This window comes from Vulpes vulpes, chromosome 7 (assembly GCF_048418805.1).
Source record: "Vulpes vulpes isolate BD-2025 chromosome 7, VulVul3, whole genome shotgun sequence".
Taxonomy (NCBI): Eukaryota; Metazoa; Chordata; class Mammalia; order Carnivora; family Canidae; genus Vulpes; species Vulpes vulpes.
The window spans coordinates 82,947,400-82,962,633 of record NC_132786.1 but is presented as its reverse complement, the minus strand read 5'-3'; the positions used below and the strand labels follow the sequence as shown (position 1 = coordinate 82,962,633).

General features: G+C 35.8%; 2 protein-coding genes and 1 pseudogene across 2 annotated transcripts in view; 1 reads left to right on the top strand and 2 right to left on the bottom strand.

Annotated features, from left to right (window-relative positions):
- Positions 1 to 15,234, bottom strand: part of LOC140599574 (uncharacterized) — a 90,520-nt gene that overhangs the window by 37,397 nt on the left and 37,889 nt on the right. The window lies entirely within an intron of this gene.
- LOC112923847 (mRNA turnover protein 4 homolog pseudogene) lies at positions 3,595 to 6,251 on the bottom strand (annotated as a pseudogene).
- Positions 5,276 to 15,234, top strand: part of LRRD1 (leucine rich repeats and death domain containing 1) — a 29,320-nt gene continuing 19,361 nt past the window's right edge. The window contains exons 1-3 of the mRNA XM_026003756.2: positions 5,276 to 5,361; positions 6,751 to 8,791; positions 12,861 to 13,059. Coding sequence (XP_025859541.1) covers positions 6,830 to 8,791; positions 12,861 to 13,059 — 2,161 coding nt within the window. The 5' untranslated portion in view covers positions 5,276 to 5,361; positions 6,751 to 6,829. The remainder of the gene's footprint in view (positions 5,362 to 6,750; positions 8,792 to 12,860; positions 13,060 to 15,234) is intronic.

Sequence of the window (15,234 nt, the reverse complement as noted above, 5' to 3'; positions counted from 1 at the left end):
CAGCTACTCTGAAAAACAGCATGGAAATTTCTTAAGAAGTTAAAAATGAACCTACCCTATAACCCAGCAATTGCACTACTGGGTATTTACCCCAAAGACACAGACGTAGTGAAACAATGGGCCACCTGCACCCCAATGTTCATAGCAGCAATGTCCACAATAGCCGAACTGTGGAAGGAGCCAAAGTGTCCTTCGACAGATGAATGGATAAAGAAGATGTGGTCTATATTATACAATGGAATATGACTCAGCCATCAGAAGGGATAAATACCCACCATTTACATTGACGTGGATGGAACTGGAAGGTATTATGTTGAGTGAAATAAGTCAGAGAAAGATAATTATCATACAGTTTCATGCATATGTGGACTATAAGAAATAGTGAAAGGGACCATAAGGGGAGGGGGGGGGAAACTGAGTGGGGAAAAATTAGAGAGGAAGACAAATCATGAGAGACTCCAAACTCTGGGAAACAAACTGAGGGTTGCAGAAGGAGAGGTGGGTGGAGGAATGGGGTAAGTGGGTGACAGGCATTAAGAAGGGCATGTCTTGTGATAAGCACTGGGTGTTACACTATATGTTGGCAAACTGAATTTACATTAAAAAAAAAAAACCTCCTTGGGCAGCCCGGGTGGATCAGCGGTTTAGCATTGCCTTCAGCCCAGGGTGTGATCCTAGAGACCCATGTCAGGCTCCCTGCATGGAGCCTGCTTCTCTCTCTGCCTGTGTCTCTGCCTCTCTCTCGTTCTGTGTGTCTCTCATGAATAAATAAATAAAATCTTTTAAAATAAGTAAGTAAATAAATAAATAAATAAATAAATAAATAAATAAATTAATAAAACCTCCTTGAGGGATGCCTGGGTGGCTCACTGTTGAGCGTCTGCCTTTGGCTCAGGGCGTGATCCCGGTCCAGGGATTGAGTTCCACATCAGGCTCCCTGCGAGGAGCCTGCTTCTTCCTTTGCCTGTGTCTCTGCCTCTCTGTCTCTCATGAATAACTGGATAAAATCATTTTTAAAAATTAAAAGCAGCTATTTAAAAAAAACACAACTCCCTGAATATTGTTATTGTTCTCTTCTTTTGTGTATTTCCCCTTAAAGTTTTTCTCTTTATAATTCTGCTGCCTATTCCACTTTTATTGTTAATAATAACTTAAAATTTATCAAATTTTATCAAGCATGACTAATACTCTTAAAGCTGAACAATTTCTCATTTACCTCAGATAAAAAAGACTTTAGAACATTTTAGCCCAGGTCTTGTTTTTATTTTATCTTGAAATAATTTTATATATACAGAGAAGTTGCAATATTTACATTGGCATAATACTACTAACTAAACTACAGACTTTATTTGAAATTTACATTTTTACATTTTCTAACCTGGGATCCCATATTAAATTTAGTTGTCACATTTCCTTAGTCTCCTACAATCTGTGATAGTTTCTGAGTCTTGGTGTTTTATGTCCTTGACATTTTAAAGAGAACTGATCAGTTATTTTGCAGAATGGAATCCAAATCAATATGGATTTGTCTGATGTTTTTTCCTAATTGGATTCAGCATATGCATATTTGGCAAGAAAACTGCAAAGTGATTAGCCCTTCCCAGTCCTCCCAATCTTAAAGTACATAATGTAGTGGTGATGTTGATTTTAATCACTTGGCACAGATGGTATCCACTGGGCCTCTACACTGGAGTTACCATTATCCTCTGGAATATTCAAAGAGATTCTTGATTCATACATTATTTATAATATTCCGGTTCTTTTTATCCCCCCTCATTCCAGTTCTTTTTATTTTTTTTGTTTTTTTAAAGATTTTATTTATTTATTCATGAGAGACACACAGAGAGACAGAAGCAGAGACACAGGCAGAGGGAGAAGCAGGCTCCCTGCGGGGAGCCCGATGTGGGACTGGACCCGGGACTCCAGAATCACACTCTGGGCGGAAGGCAGGCACTAAACCACTGAGCCACCCAGGGATCCCCCCAGTTCTTTTTAAATACCATACATGACACACTATTATTGTTTTATATAGGCCACTATTTCTTTGAATAGACATGTGACTACCATTTTACTTGTTCACTAACTATTCTATCGTGAATTTCAGAAGTTCCTTTTAAAATATATCTTCCGTTTTTTTCCTCTAAAATATATCTTTCAGAAGTTCCTTTTGAGCAAGTCTCTTTGTAGTAGAAGTTCCCAGTTTTATTTACCTGTAAATATTTTTTCTTTTCCTTTTATTTTTGAATGATAACTTGGCTGGATGCCCAATTCAAGATTGATAGGGACTTTCTGTCAACATTTTGAACGAGTTATTCTGCTTCCCTCTGGCTTTCACTGAAGCTGCTAGGATGTCTGTTCTTATCTTGTCATCCTGCTGTAGGTGTTCCTTCCCTTCTCTCTGACTGCTCTCAGTTTATTTTTTGTTAAAGATTTTATTTATTCATTTGAGAGAGAGAGATAATATATAGAGAGCATTAGCAAGGAGAGAGGAAGAGGGAGGAGAAGCAGACTCCCTACTGAGCCGGGAGCCAGATGTGGGATGTGGGACTCAATCCCAGGACCTGGAGATCATGACCTGAGTCGAAGACAGACGCTTAACCATTTGAGCTACCCAGGCACTGCTATTCTGTAGTTCTACAATGATATTTCTTGGGGCACCTGGGTGGCTCAGTTGGTTACGCATCTGCCTTCAGTTCAGGTTCATGATCCCAAGGTCCTGGGATGAAGCCCCATATCAGGGTCCCTGCTCAGTGGGGAGTCTGCTTCTCCCTCTGCTTCTGTTGCTTCCCCTGCTTGTGCTCTCTCTCTCTAATAAATAAAATCTTCTAAAAAATAGCATAATGACACTTTTTAAATTTATTCTGCTTGGATATGTTGTATATCATAGATCTCTTGATTCATATTTTTCATTAGTTCTGGAACATCTATAGCCAGTATTTCTCCTAAATATTGCCTTTGCTCTATTATCTCCACTTTCTCCTTCTGGAACTCTAATTAAATATATGTTACTCCATCTCATTATATTTTTTCATGTACTACTTTATATTTTCCATCTCTTCTCTCTTTACTATATTTTAGATATATCTTATTTATTTTTTAATTCCCCCACCACCACCTTTTTTTCTTTTTTGCTGTGGAACAGTTTTAATATCTGCTCTGGGTTTTAGAAGTGGCTTTACTCTCGTCTTATTAAAAGCGTCCTGTCTTGTCCTCTGTTAAGGCTCTTGGCCCTGGCATGGCTGGGGGATGGGATGGGGGAGGAGGGAGAGAAAGAAAAGGGTAGGAAGGGTAGCCAGGGTTCCTCTATTCGTTGGCAAACTCCTGATTCCAGTAGGGGCACAAAGGCCAGAGGAGAGAAGCCCCAGGGCTCTGGTGGTGGCTCTCACATCTTCAGCCATCACGCAGGAGCCAGTGCTGGAGGCTGGCTCAAGGTAAACAAAAGGAATTCTGGGAATCCAAACAAAAGCCTGAAGCCGAGGCCTTTTTTTCTAGGAAAAGTCCTCTTTGCCGTCCACAGAGAGCCATCCTGCAGAGAGTTTTATTCCTTACAGAAAAGCAGTCTGTCCCCTCTTGCCCTCCCTGATGTTTGGCCAGCAGGAAGGTGGTCCCAGACATCTGGGCCCCAAGTGCTTGTCGGCCCTTGTCTTCCCCTCTGGTTCTTCTTCCTACTCAGATGTACTCTTGGGCAAGTCATCTCCCATTTGCCTGGAACCTTCTGGATTGCATATCCCACATGTATTTGACAGCAACCTTGGATTCAGCCATCTCATAACTGAAAAGCGTCAGCATGTAGAACTGCTCTGGAGTCAGTGTGTCACCCTCCTTGGACATCTCATAGTTAGGCAGCAGGGTCACCACAGCTCTCTCGAGGCTCCATGGAGTGGGGGAACTGCTCTAGGGGTCACAGTGAAAGTTGCTTTGTTTCCAGCTTGAGCAAAGTCCATTTCCATGTATTTTGTAAACCACTCATTCACTTCCTCCTTGATTGGTGAAAAGGAGACCGACCCTCACCCCTCAACTTCTTGCTGACTGATGCAGGCTTTGTACTCATTAGATGGGCTTGGACCAAAGGCCACCATTATCACCTTGTTTTTGCCAAAAAAACATCTGGCTGTGTGCTTCCAAGTGTTGCAGATGTCTTTCAGCTTGCTGTTGTTCATGTTGGCCATGGAGAAGATGAAAAAGTACTTGTATGCATCCACGTGCTTCCAAAACTCTTCTATCAGGCTCTATTTCAGTTCTAAGCCTTTCTTGGCAGTTTTGGTTAAGGAAACTCTCTTGTTGAGCTTGGATTTGCGTATATATTCCAGACATATTTTACAGTGTGCCAGCTATCCAGTTGTTCTAGCATCATTATTGAAAAGACTACCTTTTCTCAATGCTCCAAAGTACCATATTTTTCAAAAGCCAAGTATCCATATGTCATCATCAATTGTCTGTTTCTGGGCTTTCTATATATTCTATTGATCTATTTGTTCTCATGCCAGTGCCATATTATCTTAGTTATTATAGCCTCATAAGAAGTCTTCATACTCAACAAACAAATCCTCCACCTGATTTTCCTTTTTTAAGGAAAATCTTGGCCCTTTGTCCAAAGACTTTTAAGAATCAGCTTGTCAAGTTCCACAAAAATAAGGTTAGGATTGAATTTATAATAAGACCGAATTTATATATCAAATTGAAAAGAATACCACTCCATTTATTTAGGTCTTCTCCAATATCTCTCATTACATTTTTTTTTCTTTTTTTTTTTTTTTTAATTTTATTTATTTATGATAGTCACACAGAGAGAAAGAGAGAGAGGCAGAGACACAGGCAGAGGGAGAAGCAGGCTCCATGCACCGAGAGCCCGACGTGGGATTCGATCCCGGGTCTCCAGGATCGCGCCCTGGGCCAAAGGCAGGCGCTAAACCGCTGCGCCACCCAGGGATCCCTCTCATTACATTTTGTACTTGCATGAAGTATTTTTCTGTAGAAGTCTTATACAGTTATGTTAGATTTATTTCTAAGGACTTGATTTTTTTTATTGTAAATTATACCTCTTTAAACTTTCATTTTCTAAGTCCTTTTTGTTAACAAAAGGAAGGAAACTTACTTTTGTATATTGATTTTATATTCAAGAGCATTATTTAATGTTTCTATTGATTCTAATAATGTATCTGTAGATGATCTTGGATTTCCTACATTCATAATTATATTATCTGAGTAATGACATGTTTATTTCTTAAATAATTTTTTTACCTTTTTTTTCTTGCCTTATGCCACTACGATATCCAGCACAATACTGAATAGAAGTGATGATACAGGGCAACATTTCTTGCTTCCAATATCAAAGGAAAGCTTTCACTGTTTCACCACTAGGTATGATATTTATAGAAGATTTTTTAATGGCACTCTTTAGTAGTAAATTAAGGAAATTACCATCTATTCCTAGTTTGCTGAAAGTTCTCTCTAAAATCGTGAAAAATGTTGCAGTTTATCAAATGCTTCTGCATCTATTGAAATATGATTTTTCTCCTTTTGTCTCAATGTGGCAAATCACATTAACTTTTTTTTTTAAGATTTTACTTATTTATTTGACAGAGAGAGAATGAGAGAGCACAAGCAAGGGAAGGGCAGAGAAAGAGGGAGAAGCAGAATCCCTGCTGAGCAGGAAGCCCAATGTGGGACTCAATCCCAGGACCCTGGGATCATGACCTGAGCAGAAGGCAGTTGCTTAACCAACTAAGTTCTTCAGGCTCCCCTCACATTAATTTTTTTTCCACATTAATTTTTTAATGTTAAAATCCAACCTTGAATTTCTGGGACAAATGCACCTTAGTCACAAAATATTCTCTTTATATATTGCTGGTTTCTATAGTATTTAGAAAACAGTTCTGTACTGTTTAGAATTTTTGCCTTGAATAAAATTGGTCTGTAATTTTTCATGCTATCCTTATTATGTGTTGATATCAAAGTTAGTGCTAGTGTCATGAAACAAGCTGGAAAATGTTCCCTCTTTTTCAACTGTCTTTGGGAGTCTGTAAAATATGAAATCATACCAGCTTAATAGAAAGGATTTAATATACTAAGTTGTGTAGAAAAGTATTAGAGAACCAAAAAGGCAAAGGGGGACCTTCAGTAACAAAGAGATAGTAAATACCACCCCGCGCCTAGGATGAAGAGATGAAGGAAAGAGGTTAGGTTACAAGCTGGGATCCAGACTTCTGAGGAGGCGTGCTGCATAGCTGTGCAGATACTTCAGGAGTCATACAAAAGACATATAGTCAGGCTTTAGCTCTTGAAAAAGATATTTTACTTCTAGTTAGTTTTATAGAAAGCTCTCTTAAGATATTTTACCTCTACCTATTAGAAAATTATGATAATGTGCTGAATTTGTTGAGACACTTCAGTACCATATATAAACTACAACATCCGCTTGCAAATGGCATTCTTTGCATATCATGGAGCCTCTGGCTTTTTGTTTTCCAAAAATTTGCTGAGTTTTTTCATTCCTGTGTCTCCTTTCTCATTTTCTTTGACCTTTTTTATTCCTTTCTATAATTCTAATGTGATTCCAAGAGTATCATGTGATAAATGCATGCAATCAGTAAACTAGCAATCGTATATAAAGCTAGCTTATTAGTAATAAATGTCTTATTTTTATATCTATTAAATTATTCACTATAGAATAAAATTATTATAAAACTCATTTGTAATTTCAAGATCTTTATTATATGTCTTCTTTTAATACCAATATTTGTTTTGTAGGTTCAAAGGAGAAAATTAAACATGAAAATTAAAACTGAGTTACAATCTCATATTGGTGTAAAACATTCCAGCAAATAAGATGTCTGAAAAAGAGAATACTTCAGAAGAGCTGGAAGATACCACTGGTCTATTTAGCACAGAATCTAGATCATGGTCAGTGGAGCCTGAATTTATTAAAGAAACATCAAATTTGTTAGAGGAAGCTTGTGTTGGGAAATCTTCCAGCCAAATTTGTGAAACATATCCTAGAAATGATAAATTCGGTATGTATGATGATACATCAATACTGTCCCCTGGAAATAAGTCTAAGAAAGATGAAGAACAAAGGTCTAAGAAACATGATGAACAAACTCTTCAATTTTTTGAAACAATCACTATATATGACAGCTTGCAGTCAAAGAGTGATATTTCACAAAGTCCACCATTATCAATAACTGAGATGGCTGCTGAATACCAGCCTTTCATTGGCTTCTTATCTCATGAAACATTAGAAACAACTAGTTCACAACTCTCTGAAGAAAATCAGAAAGGACTTGGCTTGGAATCAGATAACTTTACAGTTAATCTCAAGGCCAAGGGTTTAGAAGAATTCCCCAAGGACATTTTAAAAATCAAATATGTAAAATATCTATATTTGGATGGGAATCAAATCAAAAATTTTAAAGGGGCAGACTCAGGAGATCTGCTGGGACTTGAAATTCTATCCTTGCAAGAAAATGGGTTATCATCACTTCCACCTGAAATTCAGTTATTTCATAATTTAAGGGTATTAAATGTCAGTCACAATCAAATATCACATATACCTAAAGAAATATCGCAGCTTGGGAATATCAGGCAACTCTTTTTAAATAACAATTGCATTGAGAATTTTCCTTCTGGCTTAAAAAGTCTTGGAAACTTGGAAATTTTAAGTTTGGCTAAAAATAAGTTAAGACATATACCAGATACTTTGTCTGGTTTAAAAAACTTGAAGGTTCTTAATCTGGAATATAATCAATTAACAATATTTCCTAAAATTCTGTGCTTCCTTCCCAAGTTAATTTCACTAATCCTTACTGGAAACCTGATAAGCAGTTTGCCAAAAGAAATTAGGGAGCTTAAAAATTTAGAAAAACTTCTGCTGGATCATAATAAACTTACCTTTTTGGCGGTGGAAATTTTTCAGTTGCTCAAAATGAAAGAACTCCAACTAACTGGCAATAAACTGGAAGTTATTTCACACAAAATTGAGAATTTTAAGGAACTCAGAATTTTAATACTTGATAAAAATCTATTGAAAGAAGTTCCAGAGAAAATTTCCCACTGTGTAATGTTGGAATATCTTAGTCTTAGTTGTAATAAATTAATGGAACTTCCTAAGAACATCTACAAGCTCAAAAATTTAAGAAAACTCCATGTAAACACAAATAATATAGTGAGGATACCTGAAGATATCTCACATCTTAATAATATAATCAGCCTAGAATTTTCAGGAAACATAATCACAGATATTCCCATTGAAGTAAAAAATTGTAAAAAAATAACTAAAGTTGAACTCAGTTATAATAAAATAATGTATTTTCCAGTAGGTTTGTGCGCTTTAGATTCTCTTTATTATCTGAATTTTAATGGAAATTATATTTCAGAAATACCTGTGGATATATCTTTCAGTAAACAACTGCTTAATTTGGAGTTAAATAAAAATAAACTCCTCATATTTTCTGAACACTTATGTTCTCTTACTAATCTTGAGTACCTGGATCTTGGTAAAAACCAAATAAGGAAAATCCCACCATCTATCTCCAATATGGTATCACTCCATGTTCTTATTTTATGCTGTAATAAATTTGAAGTTTTCCCTATAGAAGTATGTACTTTAGAAAATTTGCAAGCACTTGATCTTTCAATAAACCAAATACAGACTATTCCTTCAGATATCTGTAACCTAAAAAGAATCCAGAAATTAAACATCTCAAGCAATCAATTTATGTATTTTCCTATTGAACTGTGCCGACTTCAGTCATTGGAAGAGCTGAATATAAGTCAGATAAATGGAAGAAAGGTAAGAGATTGATATTTTGAGCTTTGGAGGGAAGTTGTCACTGGAGGGGATTGGAATTTAAACTGCTTTTGGAGGGGATTGGAATTTAAACTGTAGTATATGTGTGCTTTAAACTTAGCAGGAATTTTTTATTTTTTAAAGAAGAAGGTTTTTTATTTTTAACTCCAAACATGGCTTTAAAAATATATTTCTCAACATGAAAGCTTCATAGAAAAATATTTCATTAAAATAAAATTCCAAGTAACCAAAGTTGACAATTTTATAGATTTCTTTTTATTTCAGTTTAATTGTAAAAAGGAGTTTTAAAGTTACGGATAATATAAACACGGAATTGAAAATTTAGGAAATTGATAAATCAAAGTAAAAAAATAATCATTTCAGAAGCATACCATTGTAATATAACTATTGGTCACTTGTCATATGTTGATACAACTCACTTTTACTCTTTTTTATGTGTATGGTTTTATAAGCAATTATAAAAAGATTCTATACTCAATTTTAATTTCTTCTATTTTCACTTAACATAAGCATTTCCCCATAATATAACGCAATCTGCCCAATAATTGCTATAGCCTATACAATGATACATGTACTAATCATATGTTGTTAAGCATTTAGGGATGTTGTAATTTTTCAACATCATACATAATGCTGTGATGAACTTCTTCATAAATACAGCCTTTTTCACATTTTACTGTTTTCTTAGAACATTTTCCCTAAAGACTTGCTAGATCAACAGGAATAAATGTTCTTATAGTTTAGCTTTTCATTCTACTTGAACCATAAGAATTAATATTATGGAAATAGTTTTAAAAAATCAAACATTGCTGATTTATATTAAGATCTTAGTAAAATAATGAAAAGGATCCTAGGGCTATTATCTGGCTATGTTTAATTTGACAATTACAGTCAATTAAAGTCCTTTTATAGAGACTGGACTATTTTATAGAGGCTGGACTATTACCTACAGCGAGATTTCCCAAAGTCTGTCCTTAAAAACCTAGTCCCAGGAACTGCTTCTTAAAAAAAAGGCGGAGGGGGTCGTTCCTGTGATCAAATAGCTTTAAGAAGCACTGCTTTCTTCTCTTAGAGAATCACAATGAATGTTAGTATTAAAAGCTCTGAAGATTCCTGCACTAAAGAAATTGGTTTGTCTCTATTTAACCCACATTTCCCAAACATATCCTTTTAAACTTAACATCTGCTATACACTACATTTCCAGAAAGGCTACTCCAGGGAACACTTACTTAAGTAGCTGGAATTGAAAATGATACATGTGTTTTTAAAGTTGTTATTGCACTAAAAGACACTTTTTGGTTCTGCATTATAATCAACTAATTCTTTGTCTGTTTTATAATCCTCTCACTTTCTCCTCCTGTATCTTACTGTGCAAGTCTACAGGGTTGTGCCCTTAACCTCCTCTTTTCTATTAACTTCGTACCATACTATTCCTATGACCTTCAAGTTTGCATAACTGGAGCTGATCTCTCATCACTGCTTTAGTCCCATAGTTCACAGTTTCTCTGGAAATTCTGTTCTTCTACTGTCTCAAACTTAACATGACTTGAAAAATCAAACGCATCTTTCCAACATTAACTCCCTTCGTAACTTTTCCGTTTGTTTGTGATGCCACTTTCTTCAGACCTACCAATCTAGGAATCATGAAATCATCTTTCTTCCTTTTCCATCACTAGTTACACTGAAACTTACACCAAAATTGTCTCATTTTTCCTTTGAAAAAGCTCTTAGATCAACTCCTTCATTTTCCAGTGTCACTATCTCCAACCTGGTCCATGGTCATCACTCACTTCATGCCTAGACTGCTCCAGGAGCCTTTTGACTATTCTCTTTGATTTAGTCTCCTTTCATTTATCAGGACTTGTCAAAGCCATCAGAGTTCATTACAGAAGACTGTTTTTAGGAATCCAGTGGTTGCCAAAGGCACCAGTCCACATCATCACAACCTCACTTCAAAGGTCACCAGGTGGGGGTGCCTGACTGGCTCAGTGGTAGAGCATGTGATTCTTGATCTTGGGTTGTGAGTTCAAGTCCTCTATGTTGGGTGTAACACTTACTTAAGAAGAAGGTCGGGGGGGGGGGGGAATGCCTGCGTGGCTCAGCGGTTAAGGGCCTGCCTTCAGCCCAGGGCGTGATCCTGGAGTTCCAGGATCGAGTCCCACATTGGGCTCCCCGCATGGAGCCTGCTTCTCTCTCTGCCTGTGTCTCTGCCTCTCTGTGTGTATGTCTCTCGTGAATAAATAAATAAAATCTTTTTTAAAAAAAGGAGGCAACTGTGTAAAATAAAACTGGATATCCAAGGACACCTGAGTGGCTCAGTGGTTGGGTGTCTGACTTCAGCTCAGGGTGTGATCCTGGAGTCCTGGGATCGAGTCTTGCATCGGGTTCCCTGCATGGAGCCTGCTTCTCCTCCCTCTGCCCATGTCTCTGCCTCTCTCTGTGTCTCTTGTGAATAAATAAGCAAAATCTTTGAAAAAAACCTGGATATCCTTAGAAAAAAAAAACCAGATGGAAAAATGATTTACAAAAACTCTTCTTAAAAAATATATGATTGGAAAGATCACTTTGATAGCCCACTTGGGGTGGAGGATTAACTTATAACAGCAGATGGTCACTAAACAGTCATCTGAAGAAGATGAGTTCAGGTTAACCATGGCTTTTATTTTACTAAGTTAAGGGTGCCCAACAGGAGTTTTCCTTCTGTAATAGCTCTATTATCACATGGTTCTTAGGTATGTCCTCTAATAAATGCTGAGTAAATACTTAAAGAATATTGGTTTTATTATGTTTTAAATTAAATTTAAATTAAATTTAAATTAAATAATTTAAAATTATTATTATTTTAAATTTAAACCTACCCCCCTGTCTTGACCTGACTCCTATATGCTAGGGCCACAAGGGCTGCCATGGCCCAGTTCCGTATTCTTTCTCCAGATATATCTCCCTCTGCTTTCTATTACCTCTTTTTAGTGTTCAGCTTCAAACTGGCCCATTGTTATGCATGATATTTGTCTTGCCTTAAGTCCTGTAACTTCCATTCAATCTTACTCATTCTTAAAAGGCCATTCTAGTCCCATCTGCCATACAACACTTTCCTTTAGCTCTCTGATTTGTACTGATACACATTCTCTAAACTTCCATATGTTATTGTATTCTTTATTTTGGCACTGGATTACCTATTGTTTAATACTATTGCCTGATGGTTTCCTATGTGAATATTCTGTTCCCTGAACTGAATTTTAATCTCCTTGAAGTTAGGGGGTGTTTTTAAATCCTTTTTTAACATACGGAAGAACATTGAGCACAATATTCAGGATTTACCTTGTTTTTTGGTTATTTCTGAGGGGCTCATTTATTCAGAATTCTTTGCTCAGTCATAAAGATTTCTTTATTTCAAAAGCCACCTGTGATGGTCATATTTTCTCTGAATATGTGCATTTGTTCTTCACCACAGCAGGGTATCTTAATTCCTATTATTTTGCAATACATTCTGTACTAGTTTTTTTGAGGCTACATTGCCAAGCTGCGTGAGTCCATTCTAAAGGGGTTTATTGAGCACTTACTCAAAATGCATCTTGATTGGGAACACGTACACAAAAAAAGTATAATACATATGTCATTTAAAAATCCAAGGAAAATACACACAAGAGACTAATAAAAAGCACTGTTGATGAGAATAGGAATAAAAATATTATATGTAGGACAGAATAGTTGGGAAAGACTTCAGGGAGGAGAAGAAACCAAAGCAGGGTCAGATTCAGGGAGGGAAGAAAGGGATAGATAGTAAGGAGCACTATGTGCTGGGAGAGTGAGGAAAATGGGCTAATAAGCCCACTTGGTTAAATTGGTAGCACTGGTCAGACTAGGGAGGTCCCTGGATGCCACACAATATACTGTGGATTTTAGCAAGGAAGGAAGTCACAAAGAATTTGTGACATAGTGAAAATATCCCTTTTTAAGACCAAAAAACCAAACTTCCATTGGATTTTAGACAAAATTTTAGTCACAAAAATATTTATGAAAAATATAATTATTTAATCTTTGTTACAGTTAACAAGACTTCCAGAAGAACTGTCTAATTTGACTCAACTTAAAAGACTTGATATCTCAGATAATGCAATCAGAGAGATTCCAAGAAGTATAGGAGAACTGAGAAGTTTGGTTTGTTTAAATGCATACAACAATCAAATAAGTTATCTGCCACCATCTTTTCTATGTTTAAATGATCTCCAGCAACTAAACTTGAGTGGTAAGTGTCAAGTGTAATCAATAATAAGCATAATCAACAAGCAGAGTATTCATGTCTAGGTTGCAAATTTTGTTGATAAAACAGAAAGGTAGCCAACATAACATATTAAGTGCTCAGTGGAAGGAAATGACTATCCTAGGTACAGAAAATGAGAGCAAAGCATAAGGTCCAGTTATAAAAGAGGGTAAAAGAGGGTATAACCCACCTGGGGATCCTGAACATATTCTCTTTTCTTTTCTGTCCTCTCTTCCTTTATCCAGTCATTAAGTATTTCTTTCCTTCCTAAACCTGACTTCATCCATCTCTCTACACAAACTTACCTACAGAAACTTAGAGCCACATTTTCTGTATTTTCCTTTCTGACTCCCCTAATCCTACTCTTATATGCTATAATACTTGAATATCTTACAGTCTTTTGCAAAGTAAACCTCTACAATAACAAAAAAGTATATCACTCACTCTAAAGGTCCCAGAAAAGATTTTCCAAAGGAAATTAATACCAGACTAGTATTTTTCTTAATTTGTATTATGAAATACTTCAAATTTATAGAAAATAATAAATACCTAGGTACCTACTCCCAGATATAAAGTATATTAACATTTTGTGATATTTACTTGAGATACTTTTTAATTGTTAGGAAATAATAGAGTTGAAACTTTTTTTTGTACCTCTACTCAAACTAGAAGTAAACACTATACGGAAATTGGTATGTATCTTTTTTCCTTCCATGTTTTTATACATATATAAATATATCCATAACAAGTAGTACTATTTTGAGTTTTTAAATTTTATTAAGTCTTATCATACTATATTATATGTAATTTACTATTCTGTAACCTAATTTTTCATCTGTCATATTTCTCAAATTTAATCCATATTGATATATACATACTTATTTCATTCACTTTAAATGTTATGTATTCAATTAAATGGTTATATAACAATTAATCCATTACCCTGTTGATAGATAGCTAGGTTGTTTCCATTTTGTTTGGTACTGTAAATACCCTGTATATGTTCCTTTGCTTCAGTTTCTTTAGTGCATATAGCCATAAGTAGAATTGCTAGATCAGAAGGTATGCAAATCTTCAACTTTACCAGATTTGGACAAATTGATCTCCACAATGGTTGTACTAGCTAACCACATGACTAATTGAATTTATGAAATTATATCTTTCATTTGGAAGTAGCATTTATAACCAGAGCTCTTCACTTTCTTAGATTTAGAGGATTTTCAGAATTAAAAAAAGGTAATCATTTTTGGTCAATACTCTCAGTAGTATAGTAAAACCTATAGCAATGCATCAATACTTAGATATAATGCAACGCTGTGAGGATTAAACAGTTAATCACTAAGCACAGAAAGCGATGTAGGTTTTAAATAGATGTTAGAGCCTCTCTCCAACAAGCCAGAATAACAAATGAAAGGAAGTTAGATTGACCTGCAAACTGTTCTTGGTTGTCCTCAGGGAGAAGGACTGTTCTCTGGCCTCATAGTTCTCTATACAGGCAATAATAATGCTATCAGGTAGGCTTTTCTCTTCTCCTACCTGTAAAACAGCTAGTTACATTAGTTTTGTTGTATCTGTTGTTTACAGATAATGTCCTCCATTCTCACAAGTCAGTGCTTGTGCCAAACAGTTGTTAAATATTTTGAATAGCACCACTGCTTACATATACTAATAAAACAGCCTCTGAAAGGCCTCCTACCTATAGCCTCTCTCTCTCTCTGCCCTTTGTTGTTGCCAGTTTTTAAAAACATTTTTATTGAAGTATAATATACATACTGAAAAAAGTACACATTGTCTCAAAAAAACTGAAATTAAAGTAGAATTACCATAATCCAAGCAATTCTATTTCTGGGTATTTATCCAAAGGAAAAGAAAACAGGAACTCAAAAAGACATATGCACCCTGATGTTTACTGCAGCATTATTTACCTAAGTGCCCATCATTGGATGATTACTTGAAGAAAATGTGGTATGTACACACACACACACACACACACACACACACACACACACACACACACGGAGTATTATTCAGCCATAAAAAAGAAGGAAATTTTGCCATTTGTAACAACATGGATGGAGCTTGAGGGCATTTTGTGAAGTGAAATAAGCCAAAGACAAATACTATACAATTTCACTTATATGTGGAATCTAAACAAAAGTA